This window comes from Chrysochloris asiatica, unplaced genomic scaffold, assembly GCF_000296735.1.
Source record: "Chrysochloris asiatica unplaced genomic scaffold, ChrAsi1.0 scaffold00023, whole genome shotgun sequence".
NCBI classification, from domain to species: Eukaryota; Metazoa; Chordata; class Mammalia; order Afrosoricida; family Chrysochloridae; genus Chrysochloris; species Chrysochloris asiatica.
In genome coordinates this window covers 13,225,790-13,251,552 of record NW_006408541.1, presented here as the reverse complement: position 1 = coordinate 13,251,552, position 25,763 = coordinate 13,225,790, and the positions used below count along the sequence as shown (strand labels likewise).

The following is a 25,763-nucleotide window of genomic DNA, read 5'->3' as shown; positions in this document are numbered from 1 at the left end:
ATATACACACATAAAAAGTCAAAACCATGATTAGGTACACTAAGTCCCAATATAATGCCGAACCCTTGTGTATTCTGATTTCCTTTGTATACAATCAGTGCTTATAAGATAATGAAAGCCACAGGTAAAACTTATAAAAGTTGAATCAGAATTGTGCACTCTTGGGTCCCTAATTACTATAATTGGTTGAATAATCTGAAAAGTTTTCTCAGCAACCAAATCCAGAATCATAGCAGGAATTAAGCCACAGCTGTCTGGGGAAGGTAAACCAGAGGTATTAAAAGTTTTCTTGCAAAAGTTGTTTCTACAAGTATAATTTGTAGGCACTGTTCCAGATTATAAAATCGTTATGAAATAAAAACATGTAAATTTCAATAACAGAATTCAGAGAACAATGAGGTAGAGCCCTAGCCAAGTCCAATTGGAAGAGCAGAGTTGGAGTGCTTCCCACATAGCAGCCAGGGCCATGGTTAAAAGTGTCATGCACCACCACCACCACTTGTAATTCAAAATCATAGAACAAACCAACCAACCCCATAATGTCAAACCAGGAATAAGTGTAAGGCAGTCCAACCAACTTCTGTTTTCCTCCAGTGGATACAGAAATTAAATTCTTTGAAACTAATTATATTTAATATCTATCTTTTTATATTTCCCAAGATAGATTTTAATGCTGTTTTGTTGGCACCTGAAGTACCTGCTATGACAAACTAGATACATTGCTGTTTATATTGAAACATAATGATACATGGCAATTATACTGAAAAGAGCAATCTTGAAAGATACTCCATTTCTTCCTGAGAAGTATCAAGAGCTACCTCCTTAGCCACAAGACCCAGAGAACTGGATGGTGCCTGGTAACCATTACTGAACATTTGCATCAAAGAGTCTACAGACAAATCCTGATCAAAATGGGCAAACTGCAGAACAGAATTTCCAATTCTCATGGAATCCAGTCTTTCTGGAGCCGCTGAGGTTGGATGAACTCTCAAAATAATTGTCCTAAGATCATCTTTAAAACTGAAACCAAAAATATCCCCTGAAGTCTTAAAACCAAACAATAGTTTAGCTTGACTAGCAAAGAATGCCTGACTATGTGATCTTTTAATAACTATCTACATGGGATCAAATTCACAACAGCAACTAGAAAAACAGGAAACTGAAGGAACAATGAGTTTATGTGAAAGCTATTGTTGTTAGGTTTCAACTCAGAGACCCTATGCATAAAGGAACAAAACACTGCCAGAGCCTGAACCACCCTCACAATTGTTATGCTTGAGCCCACTGTGTCAATGCATCTGGTTGGGGGGGTCTTCCTTTTTTTCCACTGGCCCCACTAATTATGCTAATGGGGGAGGAACAAGTGAGCAAAGGAGGGTGGGGATAGATATATAATCAATGTTGCTAAATGTTTGTATAGAGATTGTTGAATTGGTGTGTGCTCTCAACAACCACCCAAAAATTAAAAAGATTTTTTTCTAAGTTTCAGGTGTGAGAAAGGGGTCAAGAGGTCATCCAATCACTCTTAATAGACTGTTAGCAAAATGAACAAGGGTTCATTTTATAAAAAAGATGCTTTTTTTAAGCAATAAAGCAATACTTCAGTCAAAGCTTCTGTTTTTTCTAAAAATTCATGATTTTTTCATTAAAATACTTACTCAAACCAATTTTACCTCTTCTGGGATGAGGCAGTCTAATCAGAACAGCTCTTTGCTAAAAATATACCTGAGTCATTGACACTGCTGTTCCTCTTGGTGTAAGCGCTCCGAACCACCTGCTCATAAACCTGAGCACCTATCGTTTTCACGTTGTCCCGGATCAGGATGCCTTGAGCTTGCATCATGAAGAGGTAGGTATTCACTGCAGAAAAGAGAAAGGGGGAGAGGTGACGTCAAAGGCAATCATGAAAAAAAGCAAACACAATTAGGGGATGTTTTGGCTTTCTGGTTTGGGACCTTTGAACCCTTCTCAGCTCTAAAATCCTCCCGTGCCATAACTCACATTTCCATGTTAGGATCAATGTTTTCAGGAGACCAATATCCCTGTGTGTAGCTAGTAAGGCTTAAAGAATTTCTGTGACTAGTCAGTGGTTTTTAAAAAATTAAAAAGCCATACAGTTAAAAATTTATATTCCACTTCATTTTTGAATACCCAAGCCATTCTAGCATTGTGGTTATCAGAAAGATCTTTAGAATCAATTAAAACATTAAAAAACAAATGTCTCTGCTACATTAAGTTCTCCTTCTAAATACTTGGTGGACAAGACACAGACAAAGAAAAGCTGGCTGCTCTGCCTGCTGGGACACTTCCATCTAGGTTTGGTCTTGACAATCTTTTTGAAAGTGGCGGGCTATGACTCCAAGGATTCTCTGTGGGATCTGAAGAGGAAGGAGAGCTAATTAAAGAATGTCAGTAGCCCTCACTACCCAATGAACCCAGCCCAGACACCCAAAGCAATGGGAAGAGAAATCAGCAATGGTCCAAGTGTCCATTAAAACATACTCTTAACAAAGGATTACTTAAATCAAAGCTCAAACTCACTGCATTCAGGTAGGTGATTCAGACTCATAACAACCCTGTATAAGGTTTCCAAGGCTGTAAAACTTTACAGGAGCAGCTTTCTCCCATGGAACAGCTATAGAGCTTGAATTGCTGGCCCTGTGGTTAGCAGTCCAGTGCTTATTCTGTAGTATCATACCAGGGTGCCAATGATTACTTAAATTTCCTAGGTTTTCCTATCCAAGAAGTTATCTTTCCACATGCAATCCTATTTAACTATTTCAATGAAGAAAATAGGTTATATTTAACAATTTTGAAACAAGAAAATATCATTTGTAAATAAATACATTTTATAAGTATGAAAGACTAGATATCTATGACAAAATAGATACATATCTGAAAGCAAATATGTGTGTCCTACCAAAGTTTTTTCCCTATGCTTGTATGAAAATAAACACACATACACATGTGTAGATGTGTTCTGTCCTTGTCTTGGGTTCTACAACTTGATTGTTTTCTACGTAATATTGCATGGATATCTTTCCATATCAGTATGAAGGGGCTTTAAAAAGTTCGTGGAAAAAATGCTAATTAAAAGATAATAGATGACTACACTTATGGGTGGAGTCCTGGTGTGGCGCTGTGGGTTAATGCGTCAGACTGCAAAGTCGGCTGAAATGCAAGGTCGGTGGGTTCAAGCTCACCAGCTGCTCCTTGGAAACCCTATACAAGGTCGCTATGGGTCGGAATCGACTCAACAGTACTTAACAACAACAACATACTTATGAATGTAGTAGCTCCAAATACCAACTGAGAGACTGAGAGGGAAGGAGTCTTTACATCAACTATCAATTCTATTTCCTCTGTACACAGGGTTGATAGGGATGGGCAACTTAGACATTGGCTACCTAGAAGGGTAAGCTATAAAGGCACAAAGCAACTGGCTTGCAAGTTTTCAAGAAGGAGTTTAATTTCAGAGTGCGTGGGGATAAAAAAAAAGAATAATAGAAAGTTTCCATGAACTTTTTGAAGCCCCCCTCTTATATACTCATATACTTTCTGATTTATTTTTAAACAGCTGCATAATAGTATTCCACTGAAATTTATTACACCAGTCCCTACTTAGGAATGCTGGTGGCACTGTAGATTAACTGCAAGGTCAGCAGTTCAAACCCACCAGTTGTTCCAGGAGAAAGACAAAGTTTTCTGATCCTGTGAAGGTTTATAGCCTCAGAAACCCTATAGAGTTACTGGGAGTCAGAAGCGACTCAGTGGCACTTGACAACTTATAGATATTTATGTTGTTTAAACTGCTTATTCTTACAAGCATGTGTCACTGACCAACTCTATTCATGTTAATAGGATACTGACAAACTGCTCTCAAGACATCTCTATGAATGTATTTTCATTAATTTAACAAGGACTCAGTAAGTGCCTGGTACCATAGTGAGTTATGTGTTGGGGTGTTAACGGAAGGGTTGGTGGTTCAAATCTATCAAAACCACTCCTAGGGAGAAAGATGAGGCTTCCTGCTCCCAAAGAGATTTACAGCCTTGGAAACCCTCTACAGGGTCGCTATGAGCGGAAACCGATTCAATGGCATACAATAATAATCACAGGCTAGGCCTGTTTCTCTACATCACTGCCGACACTATTATTAGTAAATTTGGGGGAGGGAGGGTCATGAAAGCAAATGTTTTGTAGAAATTTTTTTTTTTTTGTGAGGGGGTAGGATAAGGAAGTATGACAGGTACCAGATAAATACCCCATTTCCCTTAGTAAGTGAATTCACAGACTACCTTAGCCATGTAATATAATAAGAATGTGTTCTTCTATTCCAAAACAAAACATAATGCATTAAAAAAAAAAAAAATCATACTGGGTTACTACCCTACTGGGAAATAATTGTAGTAGAAGCCCTTTAAAATTGTTTGAATAACTTTAAGTTCCAACACAAATGTAGTAATAAAAATTAAGTTATACTCTGCAAACAGATAAACCAATGAGAGACAATAGTGGGACCCTGCTGAAAACCCTTAACCTCAGTTCCCCTCACATCTGCCTCACCCTCTCATCCCTTCTTTTCTTCTTTTCCTTCTCAACACAACTTCTAACCAAATTTGTCATCTCACTGCCTGCTGGGGCTCTTCATCCATCCATGCAGTGTGCATGCTGCTTCCCCATCTGGACTCTGCCCCCTCAGTCTAGGCAAACAGTATCCAGTAGCTTCGTCTTGCTACCCTTGCCTGCATCTGTTCTTTTCAGGTGCTCTCTCACTAAAGACTCTGTACCACCACATGCCCAGTTCACAAACAGCCTAGACTGGCCACTGCCTCTGCATCCTAGGGGGTTACAGGGAAGAATGTGAAGGCTGTTTTATACCCCTTGAAGGCATCCTGGGGTACACAGAACATTAGAGAAATGACCTAGAAACTCTTAGGCCTCTCCTGTTCCCTCTTTATCAATAACCACTAAAGGCAACCCCTTAATGTATTCTACTGAACATCTATTTAATGTTTGGTTCTGGAGGGACCTATTACCACCAAGAAAGAAGAACCAGGAGTAAAGTATGTCCTTTAGCCAAGGGGTCCCTGTACTGTGACACTCCCAGATCCAGGGGAAGACTGATGTCAAGATACACGGAGATCTCAAAGGAATGCTGGGCCTGTAGATGCTGAAAGAGCACAAGGACCCTTCTCCAGAGCCGACACAGAGAGAAAGCCTTCCCTAGAGCCGGCATGATGAATCTGGGCTTCAGGAGTCAATTTCTGCTTGCTAAAGCAAATAGCAATAATAATAAAGTTTGGTTCTCACTTGTTTCCATTTCCTTTGTTTCTATATAATTTCTGCTCTTCCTTACTAGCCTTCATTCATTTACAAGTCTTCAAGCATTTAAAACCTGAGCTTCCATTTTCTTTAAGATGACTACGTGACAAGGGAAGAGGTCAAAGCCACGTGCTTCTACAGCCAGTGTCTGAGAATGCTTTCCTGTCGTGTACAGGTCTTTACCAAATAGATTACCCTCCCATCCTGTGCCTCTCGTCATCAAGTCTGTGGTAGACTTGTAAAACCTCTTATACCCCAAACTTAAAAATTCAAGTTCCGTCCCGTGTAAAAATTACTCTGGCCCAAGAGTAACAACATCGTTATAGAAGCATGAGCTGCAACTGGATTTCCCTAAAGTCTATGACATGAAATGTCACAACTAAAAGCACCAGACCCAAAACTCATCACCACTGAACCGATTCTGACTCACAGCGACCCTCTGGGAGCCGAAGGGTGGGTTCTAACTGCCAACCAAGTACTTCATCATAAACACATCACAAGGTAATTTCTACACTTCACTTGCAATCTCGAATGTCATGCCACTAAGTTTCAACAAATTTTAAGGGTCAAAAACCCATCTTCTTAACAAGCCAACTAATGTATGAGGGTGAGTCGAAAATTACCAGCATTTTGGCTGTAGAATTTATTTTCATCAACTTTTAGAAAAGATAAATATATCTTTTTTTTGGACATAATCTCCTTGCTTTTCAATATACTTTGTCCACCTGCCAACAAGCATTTGTATTCTCTTATTTTAAAAATGTTTTACGTTGAGCTGCAAACGACGAGCTGTCTTTACTTTTTCAGCAGAGGTGACTCTTTGTCCTCAAAAGGCTGGTTACAGAAGACTAAACAGTTAAGTGTGATGAAGCAAGATTAGGACTATAGGGCGGATGCTTTAATACCACAAAATGAAGTGTATGCAGAGTGACAACAGTGCGGGCAGAGGTGTGCAGACATGCATTGTCACGTAAAATCACAGGGTCCTTGGCTAGCAGTCCTCTGCATTGAATCTGAAGTTTAGGCTTCAGCTCTTCAGTGAGCATCTCACTGTAATGAACACCACTGTTTGTTGAACCTGAGTCTTGATAGTGTTCCAATACTAGCCGTTGAAAATCCCAGAAAACTGTACGCACCAATTTTCCAGTTATGGTTGACTTTTGAACTTTTTCTTGGTTGGCGATTGAGGATGTTTCCATTCTATAATCTTCCATTTACTCTCAGGCTTGTAGTGATGAATCCATGTCTCGTCACCAGTAACGATTTTTTAAAACCTTTTACCCTCCCCTTTGTGTATCAGTCCAATTTTTCTTCGTGTGTGGATGTCCAAACGCTTCTGTGTATGCTTTTCCATGAGTTGTTTTGGTACCCACCTCACACAAACTTCAAAACCCAAGTCTGTTGTGGATTGTTTCATAAGCAGAACCGTGGGTGATTTGCAAATGATGTGCCACACAATCCACTGTCACTCGTCTATTCGACAGAATCATTCCAGGTCAGTGCTGTCGTCAGCCATGCACATGGGCGAGTGTTATAACTGGAGTGTGGATAATTTCTGACTAACCCTCATACTTATTGTTATAGGGGCAGCACATTTATAAATGAAACTTCTGCTGTGTATGTGTGTGTGTGTGGAAGGGGGAAGAGAAGCACCATCCTCTCAACCCTTGGCCCCAGACAGGGGGACATTAACCTAGAGCATGCAACATACAAGGCCGTCACTTCTAGTCCCTCAACAGATAACATTTTTGTTGACAATGCTTCATCATTATTATAATGCCCTACACTTAATGGCAGTTTTAAAAAAACCATACTGGATGGATGAAGCTTAGAAGTCCACTTACTTTATTTCAAGCCATGGCATGAGGTGCTCATACTGGCTGGGGAACAGGAGGACAACACAACTCCCAGGGTGAAAACATCCAAGTGGCCAATATGAAAACCGGGCATAAAATCTTTCTAAAGAGTTGAAGTCATTTCTAAGGTCTCTCACAAGCCATGAAATAAAAAAGCAAAAAGCGGCGGCGGTCAGAAGGCTTTCAGAAATGAGGAAGCAGTTTCACACAGTGCCTGGCAGTGACCAGGAAACAACCACACCAGGAAGTCCCTGGTTACCAAGGCAGACGTACAGACAAGTCCTATTGTTACTCATAACGAGCCCCCTCTATAGGGTTTCCAAGAAGACTGGTGGGTTTGAACCGCCGACCTTGTGGCTAGTGTTGTTATTGTTAAGTGTTGTCCAGTCGGTTCCGACTGACAGCGATCCTGTATAGGGTTTCCAAGGAGTGTCTGGTGGGTTTGAACTGCTAACCTTGCTGGCCAGTGCTTATACTACTGCGCCACCCCAGGAGTCCTACTAGCCCTTGGTTGTTATGTCAATTTGCCCTCACTCTGCAGTGCTTGAACCAACTGCAGCAAATTCTTCATTACAATCACCTTCACTTGCTGCAAGTGCAGCTTTAAAACCACTGAAAAGACTTGAAACAAGGTCAGCAGTTCAAATATCAGCCACTCCTTGGAAACCTTATACAGGGTCCCATGTCACAACAACAAGAAGATCCCCAGGGATTCTTCTGTAGAGATCATTAGGGAATCTGTAAGAATCCCCAGGGATCTTAATTAAATAGTAGGTTTTGATTCAGTACATCTGGGGAGAAAATGCAAATCATCAGCAGGGGGTCGAACCAGAACGACCAGACTTGATAACAACTGTGTGGCGCTGTAGGATAAGCACTCAACTGCTAACCTCAAGGTTAGTGGTTCAAACTCACCAGCTGCTCCTCAGAATGGTCCAGACTTCAGGATGCCCAGAGTTTCTAGGAGCCTATTTACAAGACCCCTTCCCCTGAGATTCTAATTCAGTGTGTCTGAGTGGGGGGGCCATGAATTTGCACTTGTAACAAGCCCACAGGTGATACAAATGCTGCTGGTCTGAAGACCTAACCTTTGAGAAGCTCTGCTCTCAGGAACTTCTTCTACAAGGATGATCATCGTGGTGGTGGTGGTGTGCCATGGAGTCAGTCTGAACTCACAGCGACCCTGCATAGGGTTTCTGAAACTGTAAATCTTTACGGGAGCAGAAAGCCTCATCTTTCTCCCACAGAAGAGCTGGCAGTTTTGCACTGCTGACCATGAGCTTAGCAGCCCAACTCATAACCACTACACTACCAGAGGTCCTTTGGCTACAATGAGAAAGACACACATGAGAATGTCATTTACAGGAAAACATAAGAGTGACATTCACTGAGGACTCAATTACATATTTTTAATCTCATTCAATCTTCCAAATTATCCAATAAGGCAAGTTGTTGGGTATAATTCCAACTCATAGCAACCCCATGTGACAGAGCAGAACTGCCCCACAGGATTTTCTAGGCAAGGTCGGCGGTTCAAGCTCACCAGCTTCTCCTCGGAAACCCTATACAGGGTCGCTAATGGGTCGGGATCGACTCGACAGCACTTAACAACAACAATCTTTACAGAGGAGTCCTGGTGGGACACTGCTGGATAAGCACTGGACTGCTAACTGCAAGGTGCGTGGTTCAAACCCACAAGCTGCTCCTCGGAAACCCTTACAGGGTTGCAAAAGGTCAGAACCAGTACTTGTTTACAGGAAGGAGCCCTGTTGGCACAGTGGTTAAATGCTTGACTTCTAACAGAAAGGCTGACTGTTCAAAGCCTGCAGCTGCTCCGAGGGATAAAGATGTGTCAGTCAGCTTTCATAAAGATGACAGCCTGGGAAACCCTATGGGGCAGTTCTACTCTGTCCTATAGGGTGACTGAGTCAGAACTGACTTGATGGCAGTGGGTTTAATCTTTACAAGAGAGGAGCAGATTGACAGCTCTTTCTTCCACGGAAGTGTCCAGTGCTTAAGTGTCCGCACCACCAGGGTACCTAAGTACTAGTGTCCAATTTACAGCCAATTTCTAGGCTTAGGTCCTTCCATAGTCTTCACCAAGTTGGGGTTTGAGCCAACTAAGCTTTAACACCTTGTTCCTCCTCGCCACAACCTCAGGGAGTTCAAGCGCCCTCACTACTTAAATGACAACTCTTGAGGGGAGATGACGCTCAAATCTTTGATCTCCCAGGCAAAGTTGCAAGACTGTAATTTCTTAAAGACAGATTTCTCTATACTACTCCTCTGCACGAAAGCTTCCACTGTGATCCCCGTTTCTTGCCTTCACCTCTGGGCTTCCGCTAGTCGGCAGTGATTCCGCCTGCTCTCCTTTCTGTCTCCCAAGTCCTATTAATCCTTCACTGTACTCGCCGGTCTTCAATGATTTTCTTTCCTTCTCGACTTTCTGTGGCACTGTTTCATAGACGATTAAAAATCCGGCATTCTGTTTCATTTGCTAACAACAGTTTCATGTGTTAATCTTATCCTCCAATGAATACACTGACACAATGTACCGCATATTACCAATACTTTCTGTAGGTATCCACAGGAACATACACAATCTATATATATATGTAGATATAAAAGACTGAAGAAATAAATGTTGCTGACCAAAACAAAACAAAACACAATCACAAATTCACTGCATTGAATAAAATTTCAAGAACATTTTCCAATACCACTGAATGCTTCCACCACCTGGAAAGGATTCCTCTGGCATGCACCTATAGGAACTTACAACTCATGAACAGCCATCTTCAAAGAAAATGCCACTTTGGGTTAAGTTCGTAATGTTCCCTAGCCACTCTCCCTACTAGTTCTCATTCTACCCCAGGATAGAACAGTTAGTTCCCAGTGTGGCACAGTAGGATAAGCACTGGAGTGTAAGGTTGGTGGTTCAAACTCACCAGCTGCTCCTTGGAAACCCTATACAGGGTCACTATGGGTTGGAACTGGCTGGATGGCGCTTAACAACAAACAAGTATTAGAAGGAAAGCATTTTTGTCCCCCGCCTCCACACTTCCTTCCTCTGCCCCTCTCATAGTCTTACTACCCTGTCCCTCCTGACCCTGACTGCTCTCAGATAACGTCCCAGTTGTCTACACTTGAGAAAGCGTTCAGCTGCAGTCCTGTGAGCCTGGCTGTATTCTTGTAAAGTGCACCTTATGGAGTTTGTTCCAACTCACAGCAACCCTGGAGAGTGTTTCCGAGGAGTGGTTTGTGAGTTTGAACTGCCGACTTTGTGGTTAGCAGTCCACTGCTTATCCTTCAGTGTCACACCAGGACTCTGATGAACTGCCCTTTTCCATCTATGATCAAAGCACTGTCAACCTCAGCCCTGTCTTGGACACTTACAACTCGAAGCCCAAAGAAATTCTACACTATCCAATTATTTAATCCCCTGGGTCCCGACCCAGACCGCTTTTTCACATAACAGCTAGCGATATCAAGTGATTCTGCATAGAACTCACTTTCGAAAATCCTGTTTTAGAGATTCCTACTAATAGGAATTTGGAGTTCTGGTATGGCATGCAAATTAATGTGCTGGACTACAAGGTCCATTTGAACCACAGGTTGGCAGTTCAAGCTCACCAGTCGCTCCTTGGAAACCCTATACAGGATCACTATGGGTCGGAACCGACTTCAAATTTATTCACCAACCACTACAGCCAGTACTGTTGAAATTGAAGAATTCTACCAACTTCTTCAGTCTGAAACTTATCAAACATGCAATCAGGATATATTAATTACTGGTGATTGGAATGCAAAAGCTAGAAACAAAGAAGTACCAGTAGTTGGGAAATATGGTTTTGGTGATAGAAATGGTGCTGGAGATAGCTTGATAGATTTTTGCAAGACTACTGATGTCTTCATTGTACTTTAAACAGCATAAAAGACAACTATACACATGGCATACCACCTCACCAGATGGATACACAAAAATCAAAATGATTACACGAAATGGAATATGCAAAACTCAAAATGACTACATCTGTGGAAAGGAACAGTAGAAAAGCTCTCAATCATCAGCCAAAACAAGGCCAGGGGCAGATTGTGGAACAGGCCATCAATTGCTTCAGGCTGAAGCTGAAGAAAATGATAACAAGTCTATGAGAACCAAAATATAACCTGAATTTATAGAAATCTGAAGAACAGATTTGTTACATTAGACACTAAAGACCAAAGAGTTGTGGGATGACATCAAGATCATCATACAAGAAGAAAGCAAAAGGTCTTACAAAGATAAGAAAAGAACAAAATGGAGATCAGAAGAGACTCTGAAACTTGCTCTCCAGCATAGAGATGCTAAAGCAAATGTTAGAAGTGAGGAGATAAAAGAGCTGAATAGAACATTTCAAAGGTTAGCTTGAGAAGACAAAGTCAAATATTACAACCAAATGTACAAAGACCTGGAGTTCAAAAATCAAAAGGGAAGAATACGTTCAGCATTTCTCAAGCTGAGGAAACTGAAGGAAAAAATAAAAGCCTAGACTTGTGGTACTGAAGGAACTCTATGGGCAAAATATTGAAAGATACAGAAAGCATCAAAAGAAAGTGAAAGGAATATGAACTCACTGTACCAAAAAGAAATGGTCGATAGTCAACCATTTCAAGGGGCAGCATATAATCAAGAGCCAATGATCCTAAAGGAAAAAGTCCAAGGTGCACTGAAGTCACTGGCAAAGAACAAGGCACCGGGAATAGATAGAATACAAATTGAAACCTTTCAACAAACTGATGTGTCACTGGAGGCACTCACTCATCTATGCCAATAAATTTGGAAGACTCAACTACCTGGCAAACTGACAGGAAGAGATCTGTACTTGTGCCCATTCCAAAGAGAAGTGACCCAAAGGAAGGTGGAAGTGATTGGACAATATCACTGATATCCCATGCAAGTAAAGTTTTACTTAAAGGTACCACCGAAATGGCTGAACCATATACACTGACAGAGAACTTCCAGAGGGTCAAGCTGGATTCAGATCAGGAGGTAGAACAAGGGATATCATTGCTAACATCAGATGGATCCTATCTGAAAGCAGAGAATACCAAAAAGATGTTTACCTGTGCTTTACTGACGATGCAAAGGCTTTCAATTGTGTGGCTCATGATAAACTATGGACAACATTGCAGAGAATAAAGTATTCCAGAATACTTAATTGTGCTCATGAGGAACCTGTACAAAGACCAAGAGCTAGTTGTTCGAACAGAACATGGGAACATGGAATGGTGTGTGTCAGCATTGTATTCTTTCACCATACTTATTCAATCTGTATGCGAAGCACATAATCTGAGAAGCTGGATTATATGTTGAAAAATGTAGCATCAGAATTGAAGGTACACTCATTAACAACCGGTGATATGCAGATAATACAACCTTGCTGGCTGAAAGTGAAGAGGACTTAAAATGCTTACTGTGAAAATCAAAGACTACAGTCTTCAGTACGGGTTGCATCTCAATGTAAAGAAAACAAAAATCCTCACCAATGAACCAATAACCAAAATCAATATAAGTGGAGAAAAGATTAAAACTGTCAAAGATTACACTCTGCTCGGATCAACCATTAACACTCATGGAAGCAGCTGTCACGAAATCAAATGATGTTATTGCATTAGGCAAATCTGCTACACAAGACCTCTTTAAAGTGTTGAAGAGCCAAGTTGTTAGTTTAAGGACTAAGGTGCGCCTGACCCAAGTCATGGTATTTCCAAGGTGCACCTGACCCAAGTAATGGTATTTCCAATAACCTCATAATATGTGAAAGTTGGACAGTGAATAAGGAAGACCATAGAAGAATTCATGCATTTGAGCTATGGTGTTAGAGGAGAATGAATATTCAAAGTACCGTGGGCTGCCAGAAGAACACACCGATCTGTGTTACAAGAAGCACAGCCAGAGTGCTCCTCAGAAGCCAGGATGGCCACACTTCGTCTCTCATACTCTGGACATATTATCAGGAGGGACCAGTCACTGCAGAAGGATGTCATGGTTTGTAAAGTAAACCGTCGGAGAAAAAGAGGAAGACCCTCAATGAGATGGATTGGCCCAGAGGCAGCAGTGATGGGCTCAAGCTTAGTAATGATTGTGAGGTTGGTGTAGGACCAGGCAGTGTTTCACTCTGTTGTGCAGAGGGTCACTATTAAGTCGGTATGGACTCAATAGCTCCGACGATAACAACAATCTAACAAGAATCGAATAAACAAAATATATGTAAAACTTGGACAACTTAACAACAAAAAGGGAAATAAATTAACTAACCCAAACATAAAAGGGGCAAAGCACTTGAGTAGACATTTTGCCAAAGAGAGACTTCACATGGCCACCAAAAGTGGTACCGCGAAAAGATGCTCTGCCTCACTAGCCATCAGAGTGATGCCAATCAAAACCCTAATGAGATACCTTCCACATCCCACTAGGATGGCTGAGATTTCAAAACAAAACAACAGAAAATACCAAGTGTTGTCAAAGATGTGGTTGGAACTGAAACCTATATCCATTTGCAGGTGGGAATGCAAAATGATGCCGTCATTGTGAAAGGTAGCGTGGAGAATGAAAAACAGAACTACCACTTCTTCCTATGGAACCAAAAGCCTCGAAAGCAGAGACTCGGAGACTTGAACAACAATGTTCACTGCAGCATTAGCCACAATAGCCAAAAGGTAAAAACAAGAGACCTGCCTACCACTAGGTGAACAGATAAACAAAATATGGTGCCTGCACATAATGGAATACTACTCAGTCAGCAGGAGAAATCAAGTCTTGATACACGTTAAAGTAAGGATGGAGCTTTAAGACATTATCCCGAGTGAAGCAAGTCATACAAAAGGTTGTATGATCTTAACTTATATAAAAAGTTTGTTATTAAGTGCCGTCGAGTCAATTCTGAGTCATAACCACCCAGTATAGGGTTCCCAAGGAGCAGCTGGTGAGCTTGAACCGCCGATCTTGCAGTTCAAACCAACCCTGCAGTCCAGCACATTAACCTGCAGCAGCACCATACCGGGATTCCTATAAAAATGTCAAGAGAAGACACATGTAGAGATCAAAATTGATTAGTGATGACAAGGGATGGGAGGGGCACAGGAAGGTTACCAGTGACAAGAAAATTACCAGGTTGCACAGCCGTTTATTATAATTGCTGTCAACATGTCACACACCTGTAAAATCTTAAATTGACAAAAGCTGTATTGTAGATATATTTACAACAACAAATGATACAGAATAAAAACAAGAGTAACTGCTGAGACAGCTTATGTACAAACACTTCATGGGATTTGGTTTGTCATAGGTTTAGGGTCATGGTTTCATGTAACATCCCAGTTAATTGGTGGTGCCATTGAGTCAGTTCTGACTCATAGTGACCCTGTATAGGGTTTCCAAGGCTGTAAATCTTTCTCCAGCAGAGCACCTTGTGGATTCAAACTGCTGACCTTACTGGTTAACAGCCCAACACATAACCACTCGACCACCAGGGTCCCTGATAGTGGGTTTGTTGTTGTTCGTAAGTCCTGTGGAGTCAGTTCCAACTCACAGAGCCCTTGTATAGGGTTTCCAACGAGTAGCTGATGAGTCTGAACAGCTGATCTTGTGGTTCAAAGTCTAGTGCTGATCCTACAGCACCACATCAGGAATTATAATAGCGAGTTTAGTACTTCTAAGCTTGGCTGCATGGCTTTGAAAAGCTTGCAAGTGGCCATTCATGAAGCAATTGATTTCTATTCACCTGGAACAACAGAGAATAAGCAGAATCAGAAACAGGAGGAGACAAAAGGTATGACTAATTGCCTCCTCTATGAACAACTCCCTCTTTTGTCACCAGTGCAAAAGAACTGGAGGGTGTGCCTGGCTACCTACAGGGAACAGTGTGATCAACGATTCTAGAGAAGAATCCTGACTGAAAGGGGGAAAAGGCAGAGCAAAATTTCAAATTCTCATGAGATCCAGTTTTTCTGGAGCTCCTGAGGCCAAGTGAATCTCTGAAACTATTGCTCTGAGATATAATCTTTAAACTTTAAGCCAAAAATAAACCCTGAAGTCTTCTTAAAACCAAACAATCATCTAACAACTCAGAAAAGGAGAGTGTGACGATGGTTGCCCAACTCAAAGAATTCAGCAATCAATGTGACTGAATTATACAGGTAGAAACTGCTGAGTTTGGTTTGCTGTGTATATTCTCAACAAGAACATAATAAAATTTAAAGAAGAGAAAGTCTTTTTATTAAAGTTAGCCCATGTAACACAACTAGGAAACATACATGTATACACAAGTTGCTTTCCATCTGAAGTCTTTCATTTATGCACATCTCTGTGAAGTACCTATCATCTTGTTTTTATTTCAGATAAGTCAAGTTCTCTACAGCTAAATTAATTTGCCCAAGGTCACTAAGTCAAAAACAGAAGTGGTGATACTTTTGGATGAGCTTTCCTTTGAAAACCGCAATGTCGCTAGAACAGTACTGTCCAATAATATGGTTCTGATCAACAGCTGAATCACAGTCAAAAAAAAAAAAATCTATTGTGTATTGGCACACAGTTGGTGGTGGTGGTGATGCTGTCAAGTCAGTTATGACTCATAGCGACCCTGTGTATAAGGTTTCTGAGGAGTGGTTAGTGGTTTTGAACCTCTAACCTTGCGCTTAGCAGTCCAGTGCTTATACTCCCTGTTATTTCAACAAATAGCAACGGAGCACCTGCACCTCTGGGTACTTTTTAGACATAGCACCAGACTACTGGGAGCACAAGGATGAGTAAAAGAGCCAAGCATATGGAACAGACACACAATGAAACAAGAAACTGTAACATGTGTGGTAAATTCTAAAATCATGTCTAATACAAGTTCAGGCTTACTAACAAATGCTTTATTCTTTCAGGAGAAACTGTAATTATTAGCCAGCCTAGTATCTAGATTGAGGGATCTCTTGTAACCAATAATTCAGCTGAGAAAAAGCAAGCCTGGAAACTAGAAATTTCCACCCAGATACCACTGCCAGTAGCCTCGGGCCATGGCTGGAACTGGAGCGATTCCCACAGCAAAGCCCTGGGTCTCTGACCCTGCTGGCCCCGCGGCAGGGCCCTTCTACCTCTGGTCCCTCGTTCTAACAGGAAGACACACTCTCTCCTCATCATTAGGATTCCAGTCAGCCTTCACAGTCTCGTGAATCAGACAGCATACCTTTCAGAAGTACACACACGTTACTAAATGACTACGACTCATACAAATTCCTCACAAAGTAACACAACCTGACCTATTACGTGTCAATTGGTTCTGGCTCATAGTTGGTTCTGACTCACAGTTGGTTCTGACACATAGTGACCCTAGATAAGGTTTCCAAGGAGTGGCCGGTGAGTTTGAACCACCAACCTAGCAGTGTTTATTCCACAGCGTCACATCAGGTCATGCTATCACTCATTCAACATTCATTATGTATGTGTATGTGTGCCAAGAACCACACCGCTCTGGGGACACAAAGACATGTTGCTGTTAAATGTCATCAAGTTGGTTCCAATTCATAGCAATCCTGTAGTGGCTGGTGAGCTTGAACCACTGACCTTGCTGTTCAAACTGATGAGGTCCAGTGCTTTGGCCTACAGGGCCCCACCGAGATACAATCTCTGCTAGCGCTGTAGGATCAGCACTGGACTGTGAACCACAAGGTCAGCAGTTCAAACCCACCAGCTGCTCCTCAGAAACCAATACAGTCGGCGTCAACTTGACATTTAACAACAACAGCACTATCATCTATCTAGTGGAGAAGAATGACAAGGAAGCCCATAACCACAGCTGTGCGGGTGAAGGGCTTTGCTAGTTTGCATAGAGAGTGGCTATGAAATCATATTGGAAGGGACAAGGTCAGAAAAATCTCCCAGGAAGAAAAGGTGCTTCTAGAATACAGTCTTGAAAAAGGAGCACTGAAATAGACAGGGAAAAAGACAAATGAAGACAAAAGCAAACTCTCTGCCATCGAGTTCACTGAGCCGCACAGGACCCTACAGAACAAGCAGAACAGCTTCTTTGGGTTTCTGAGACAGAAAATCTTTAAGGGAGCAAACAGCCTCACCTTTCTTCCTCGGAGCGACTGGTGGATTTGAGCTGCCAACCTTGTAATTTAACAGCCCAATACTTATCCCACACTGCCACAAGGGCTCCTTAAATGACAACCCACAGTGTCCCCCCCCGCCCCCCCCCCAAAAAATACAATAACAACAAACAAACCCACTGCCAACAAGCTGATTCTGACTCATAGCAATCCTACATAGGGTTTCTGAGACTGAAAATCTTGACAGGAGCAAGCAGGTAGCCTCATCTTTCTCTCATGGAGTGGCTGGTTGATTTGAACCGCTGACCTTGGGGCTAGCAGTCCAGTGCTTATAAATGAAGACAAAGAGGCATAAAAGGTGAAAACACATTTGAGGACCTAAAGGCAGTTAGAGATGGCTGAAATGACAGATGGTGTAGCAACATCGCAAAGGGCTTTATGCTGAGGAGACGCACCTCGGTCTGAAAGATATGACACTGACGAAATGCTTCAGGATCTCAGAATTCATGTGTAGCAGGTATCAATCTCAACAAATGCATCCCTACTCAAAATCCAAGATCTACAATAAGATCCGGACTTTAGTATCTAAACCTAAGTCCCCTAAAGGGAAAAAGTTCTTTAGATGAACTCAGTGTGATTCTGGATATAGAATCCCATTTGGTCACTAAGAGTTGAGTGGCTACGTCTTACAAAAGAGTGTACTTATCCTCTACATGAAGTAGCAGGTGGAACACCACCTGCTTCCAAATCCTGAAGGAACAAGAAGATGGAGTGCAGCTGTCAAGAGAGAAAAATGCGGACTACTGACCACAGCCAGGAAGTGCAAGGTGAAGGAAGTACAGGTAGACAATTGAGTCAGAAGAGGTCTGCTTAGTGTTCAGGGTGGAGCTAGTAGGTCAAGCTCTCTTTCCCCAGATTTACTTACATCAAGTACCTTTGCTCTGAACATCCCAGGAAGACCATACAATGTGTGGTTTATAACAGGGTCAAGCAAACTGCAGGAAAACACGAGAGCAAATCTATGGGCCAGAGCTTTCAAATAAAACAAGGGGCAGGGAGGGATGAGAGAATATGAGGAGGGCAAGAGGCAAAAAGGAATAAATAGAAGAAAAAGAGGAAGGCTGCTGATTGCTTGCTCATCATACTCTGGCTGTCTCCCCATTCCCCTATTTATAAAACACACATATAATAAAATAAAAAATAAAAAAAAAAAAGAAACGACTAGATAGTACCTAACAACAATAAAAATGAAGGGACAACAGAGAAATAAATGTAGTACAACTTCCTCAACACACTTCTTATCCCAAATAGCCAGTGTGCTCGGCTCTTCTTTAAGGAAGCGGAGTTCCCACAGAACAACACACTTTGAGTTCTCACTCAGTGTAGTACCTTCCTAATGCCTGTGGTAGGATCTCCTTTCAGCCTCACATATGAAGGAAGGGAGGGTTAGACAATTAACTTGACCATGATTGTACACAGCTCTTTGTCTCAGGAGTCCAAGCTCTCAACAAATAGGCTATATAACATCCCTCAGGGCTTCAACACCTAGGAATCCCTCGAATCCACAGTTACTATCCTCACACTTTGGAGTCCTGGTGTGGCCCTGTAGGATAAGCACTGAACTGCAAGGTTGGTTAGAACCACAAGGTCGGTGGTTCAAACTCACCAGCAGCTCCTCAGAAACCCTACACACAGGGTCACTATGAATTGGAACCAGCTGGACTCAACAGCAGTTAACAACATCCCCACAATTTACAAATTCCTTTTATTTAGATTCTTTATTGTCCGTATCTTGTATATGTTGTTAAATGCCATGGAGTTGATTGACTAATGGTGACCCTATCTATATAGGGTTTCTGAGGAGTGGCTGGTGGGTTTGAACTACCAACCCTGTGACTAGCAGTCCAGTGCTTAATCTAATAGTTCATTTCACTGGGTGCCAATACTTAATAGTTTATAAAGTTTTATAAATTTGAAGCACCAATCTGAATTCTGAACTTTTGTCTTTTAAATCTACTTAAAATGTTGACTACTAAGATCCATCATAGTAAGCACATATTTAAGAAACAAAATTAAAGTATATATATATTTTTTTAAGAGGCAAGGAAGTTTTTGGCAAAAAATTTACACCCCTTGTCACATCTACTCAAAAAATTCTCCAGCAAGTGTGTGACCGTTTTTACACAAAAGATGCTTGGAGAATACTGTCACACTTGGGGGATGGGAGGCAATTAATTATTTTGGGGAAGACTTTTGACATTTTCTAATTCTTTTTTTTTTTTTTGTCTGTATGACTCCCATCAGTTTGAAGTAGAAAACCAAATTCAATCATTAGAGATTTTTTTAGCCTCTAGTTATTATTATTCCCAACTATTGAAACATTAAAAAACAACAACCCAAGTGCTAAAAATTAACAGCAGTAAAGTATCCTGTAAAGGTTTCCACTAGTCTATTAACTGTTAAATTATTAAACAATACATGAGATTAGAGATGAAAATGCTGCCTAAACAGATATTAACTGGCTGAGGAAACTTTGGCACTTCACCAATCTACAGTCCAGTTTTGCTTCCACCAAGTCTTACTAAAATGGACAATTCCCAACCTCCGAAAATACCTACGCTGAGAGGGGCAGTCGACAAAGATCCCTAAATTGATCCCTAAATCTTAACTATAGGAGTATAAATTACCTGTCTGCAAGGCTTGCATTTAATGCATTTAACTGCAAATTATCCACCAAATTGCAAATTATCCACCAAAACCAAACACTAAGGGGAGTCAGCCAGTGTCCAGTGAGATGGTACTGAGGAGAATGGCTGCTTCTTGTAGAACAGGTGTCCCTGCACAAACCTAGCCCACCTCTCCAGGCCCTCCCTGGCCCTTCTGCTCTCCAGGGCAAGTCAGACAGAGCCCTGGTGGTACAGTGGTTAAAGCGTGTGACTGCTAACTGAAAGGTCAGTGTGGTCCCCACCCATCTGCTGCTCTTAGGGAGCAGTTTAATGTGGGAGTTGGCTTCCATCAAGATGACAGCTGTGAAAACGGTATGGGCAGTTCCACTCTGTCCTTCTAGGGTGGCTATGAGTCAGACCTGACTCAACAACCACGGGTTCATCCTCCTGCCCCAACACTCCCTGGTGATATTTGCTCACATTAAATTTCAATGTGACTTTCCATAGCTTTTCTTCATATCACCCCACACCCCAGGTTAGAACCATCCTCTCCCACCTTTGGACTCTTTCCAAACTGAGACACAAACTCCTATCATCCAAGAAGCCTGTAAACCTGAACATGCCTCTCCATTCCAACAGACTGGAAGCTCCACCGAAGTCTCTCATCCTTTTTTTCATCTTCAAAGTCTGATAAATAGCAGGCAGCTGACTAGTTATTAAATTAATGAGTTACAGCTCAGTACATGGCACACAATTGTGACCACTTGGTGTGGAGTGCCCTGTTCTCTAGAGTTAGAGGAGAAAGATACTGGGTGTTTTCTTTGCAACCACACAAAAAAAGATAAGCCAGAAAAATATGCTGGTCTAGGTGAAAATTGGTCTAACCCATTGGGAAACAAATTCAATAATGAGGCATAAAAAGTACACACTGTGATCTAACAATTTCAAGGAAAGTATCTCAAATGAGTCCTGGTGTGGCACTGCGGGCTAACTGCAAAGTTGGTTTGAACCGCAGGTCGGTGGTTCCAGCTCTCCAGCCACTCCTTGGAAACCTAACACAGGATCGCTATGGTAGGAACTGATTTGACGGCACTTAACAACAACAACAAATCCCAAGTGCAAAAAGTTTCTTTCTTTTTAAAATTAAATTATTTTTAAAAGCAAAAAACCTAGAACTCAAAATCAGTTATAAAATAGCAGATAAGTAAGTAAACTGACCCATACACTTGGTAGGGTCTTACACAACTCTACAAGCAAAGTTCGGAAACCACAGAGCATAAGCAACCACAGTGAAACAGCAGGAAGAAATGTGGTTACAATGTATTGTAAGAACCATGGTTGAAACTGACTTGAGGGCACTTAACAACAAGAAGAACACACAGGCAGGAGGCAAAGAAGATTAGATGCAAATGCACTGGTGCTAAGGTAAGGCCTAAGATGGGAGACAGCAGTGTGAATGTCTGTTTTTCCTATTTTCTCTACAACAATTACTCTTTTCTGACAATGTTGTTCGGTACCATCAAATCAGTACCGACCCATAGCGACCTTATGCACAGCAGAACGAAGCACTGCCTGATCCTGGGCCAACCTCACTACTGTTGCCACGCTTGAGTCCATTGATGCTGCCACTTGGCCAATTCATCTTCTTGGGGGTCTTCCTCTTTTTCTCTGACCCTCCACCTAAAGGACTCTTGACTGTCAAACAGAATTTACCAGGGACACATGGTCCACAGATACTGAAATGAGACAGGACCTTCCCTCAGAGCTGACAAGAGACAGGAAGTCGTCTCTTTGAGCTGACACCCTGAATTTGGGCTTCTAGAGTAGTGGTTATGAATCGGGTTGCGAACCTCAAGGTCAGCAGTTCAAAACTACCAGCTGTTCCATGGGAGAAAGATGAGGCGTTCTCCTCCTATAAAGATTTACAACCTCGGAAACCCTGAACAGGGCCACTATGAGTCGGAACCGACTCCATGGCATACTACCACCAGCAGCAGCAGCCTCCTAAATTGTGAGAGAATGAATTTGTTACAGCCCTCCATTGGTGGTATCTCTGTTACAGCAGCACCAGGGAACTAAGACAAATATTCACTACATTAAAAGAAGGAAAATCAGAGTGTAACTCTAGTAAACTGCCTTTGTGTTAATGAAAAATAGGAAAATAAACAATGCTTTTATCAGTTTTGGAGTCCCAGTGTGGCACAGTGGATTAATGTGCTGGACTGTAAGGTCCATTTGAACCACAAGGTCAGCAGTTCAAGCTCACCAGCTGCTCCTTGGAAACACTATACAGGGTTAACTATGAACCGGAACTGACTCAACAGCACTGAACAACAACAATGTCCATTTTAGAAACATCCATCAAAATGTTGATAGTGTTTTATCTCTGCTTAGTAAGAAGAAATTCAGGTAATCTGCACTTCTTTTTGTTACAATGCAGGACTTCTGGGTTTATCAGAAAAACCCTTATTTGATGACAAAGCGTCTGTGTTTTAACAATGAAAAATCTTAAAGTAAACAGATTTGTTTGAACTGATTACTCCAAAATTTCAGTTTCCAGCAAGACTGTAAACTCCCTTTTGACACAGCACATGTTTACTATCAGGAATGCTGCCTTAGGATATGGTCTTTCATTTATAAATAGTAATCATATACATTTTTATGTTATAAAGAAAAACACTAAGACCAAGCTTTTATTTTAGTAAGGATTTTCCCTCTCTCCACTTCGCCAGATCCAAATAATCTCCCTAATTCCAAAGCATTACTCTACCTTCACTTGTCCCCAAATGAGTCATAATTATCCTAAATCTTTGGGAGCTCCTAGCTGGAGTCCTGGTGTGGCGCTGTGGGCTAATACGTCAGACTGCAAAGCCGTTTGAACTGTAAGGTCGGTGGTTCAAGCTCACCAGTCGCTCCTTGGAAACCCTATACAGGGTTGCTATGGGTTGGAACCGACTCAACAGTACTTAACAACAACAACAGTTATGATTACTAGATGTTACTTCAAGCAAGTTTCCTCCACTACATCTATACACTAAAGTATTCCTCCACAGACAATGCTTTGATCAACCCTCCTTTGGAAAGATTATTACTCTTCATGTCCTTTGGGGATAATACATTAAAATCATATTATTTTTAGCATGTAAGATTATAACAGACTAATTGGGGTTATCTACTCTTCGGGAATTACGTATATCAATCAGAAGGCAAAATTCCAGCTGGTATTAACACTAGTCAGATTGAGAAAGGTAGTAAATCCAAGCCATGACTCCTATTAAATAGGTAAAAATTACCAAAGAAAGCTCCTAAAAATGCCTTGCCTCCAAAACAAGGTTCCTTAACAGCCCGAGGGTATGACATACTTCTTCAGTTCATATTTAGCCAGTCGTCAAGTTATTATGGGCCTAGAAGTATATATTGGAAGGGAAGGAACTGGAGAGAGGAGAGGAGAGGTTAAGTGTTGTTCTATGCAGAGGCCTGCACTAACAGTGACCTACAAGTAGATGCGTGGACAGGTCCACAGACTGAACAGGTATGGAAGGGAGAGTGGGAATGTATAACATATAGAGGTTTGATAGAGGACATGCGCACATGGGTCCTGGTGTGACTCTATACGATAAGCACTAGCGTGCTAACCTTAAAGTCAGCAGTTCAAACCCACCAGCTGCTCCTCAGAAACTCTACAGAGTCACTCTGAGTCAGAACTGACTCGACGGGACTTAACAACAACATTTACCTTTGCTGCAAACATATCCAAGAATGTGGTGGAGCAGCACATAGGGGCCAAAACGATGAAAACTTCTTAGAGAGCAGAAAACACCTCGAGGGAATGAATTGCTGGGCTGGGGTCTCAAGACCACAGTTTCAAGGTTCACCATGGCCAGCTGGTGTAACATAGGTCAAAAAGACAATGGTCTACATCCTACTTTGGTGAGTAGCAACTGAGATCTTAGGTGGGATCAACGGCTATCTAAGGTACACCTACTGGTCTCTCCCTATGTAGAGGAGAGAAGAATGATGAAATTGAAGATGTTTGGAACCAATTAGTCCAATGGACTAACAGAACATGGATACATCAGTGTCCAAAACCCTGACATCACAAAACTAATGGTGCCTGGCTGCCACACTACCAACTGTTCTGAAAGGGGTCACATTAGAAGGTCCTGGATAGAGTGAGAAAAACATAGAACAAAACTCAAAAATATCCCAAAGATGAGACTAACTGGTCAGAAAGAGGCTGGAGGAACCTGAGACTATAGCACTCAACCACCTCTCTCAGGTCTGTAACTGAACTCACACCGTCATGGCTGAATTGTCAGCCGAGAAGTAGACAGATAGGTACACAGGGTGCAACAACACTAGTGAAGTACGTGCACCCTGAGGTGATCAACCATTCAAGGTTGAAGGGCAGCATTTCCCTAGGGACAAAACTCAGAAGGGGTGGGAAAGAAGGTGGGATGGAAACAAGAATCACAGGGAGCAAACAGTGTAACTGGTGTTACATGGAGGGGGACTGCAATCATTGAAATGAAATGAAGTATGCTCTCTCTAAACTTTCACTCAATTCACAATCAAAAGTTCAAATAAAACTTTAAAAAAATCAAGGTCATAGAAGGAGATCCTCTGGGTCACAGAGTACACGGAATTATTTTTCTGCCTTCTATTAATCAGTCATTAAATGTTCTTTTATATCTAACTGATGTTCACATTTTGAAACGATTCAAGATCCACCAAGTTCACAGGAACAGAGGGTCAACCTTACTCTACAAGGAAATGTTGGAGCAATACAAGGATTGGTCAAAACTTCTAAGACTCAAACTGTTGTTTAATGAATAAATGAATGAATTGGCAAAACAGTGGAAGAGGAGGGATTTCTAAGACTGTATTCTGGAACATTAAAGACAAGCTGTTTTCACAGATTACGTAACTGTGAAGTAGAAAATGAACCACTTAGAATGAAGAGAAGAAGAGGCAGGTACCACTTAGCCAAGGGATCAGATTGGGCAGTCACGAACACTGGAACAAGCTAACATCACTTTCAGAATATTCTTACCAAAAAACTTCAAACCTATATCCAATTGAGCTTTGAGAACTATCTCCCAGCATACAAAAATACAAGGGACTAAGGACCACATTAAGGAGCTCTGGTAGCGTAGTGGTTACAAGTTGGGCTGCGAACCGCAAGGTCAGCAGTTCGAAACTACCAGCGGTTCCGCAGGAGAAAGATGAGGCGTTCTGCTCCCGTAGATTTACAGTCTCGGAAACCCTGTGCAGGGTCGCTATGAGTCAGAACCGACTCCACAGCACTTAACAACAACAACAACAAGGACCACATTAAGAAGTCCTGGTAGCATTTTTGCTGTTAAGTGTCATTGAGTCGACTCCGACCCATGGCAACCCTGTATAGGGCTTCCGAGGAGCAGCTGGTGAGCTTGAACCACCAACCTTGCAGTTCAACCGGCTTTACAGTCTGGCGCATTAACCCACAGCGCCACACCAGGACTCCTCCTAGTAGCACAGTGGGCTGCTATTGCATGGTCGTCAGTTGGAATTCACCAACCACTTCAGAGGAGAAAGATGCGGCTTTCTGCACCTATCAACCTCAGGAAGCCTATACACAGTGGCTCAGAGTTGGAACCAACTTGATGACATGTAGCAACAGCAAAGAACACACATTAAGGTAATGCCTGGTAATTGCAGAATGTATGAAATTCTACAGGAAAACTGTCCTGGATTCTGTTGTTGTTGTTGTCGTCAGGTGCCATCAAGTCGGAACCGACTCATAAGCGACCCACGCACAGCAGAACGAAATAATGTCCGATCCTGGGCCAACCTC

General features: G+C 41.8%; 1 protein-coding gene across 1 annotated transcript in view; it reads right to left on the bottom strand.

The window, feature by feature from the left end:
- B4GALT5 (UDP-Gal:betaGlcNAc beta 1,4- galactosyltransferase, polypeptide 5) overlaps positions 1 to 25,763 on the bottom strand; it is a 90,171-nt gene that overhangs the window by 27,696 nt on the left and 36,712 nt on the right. Inside the window, exon 2 of the mRNA XM_006839193.1 lies at positions 1,726 to 1,860. Coding sequence (XP_006839256.1) covers positions 1,726 to 1,860 — 135 coding nt within the window. The remainder of the gene's footprint in view (positions 1 to 1,725; positions 1,861 to 25,763) is intronic.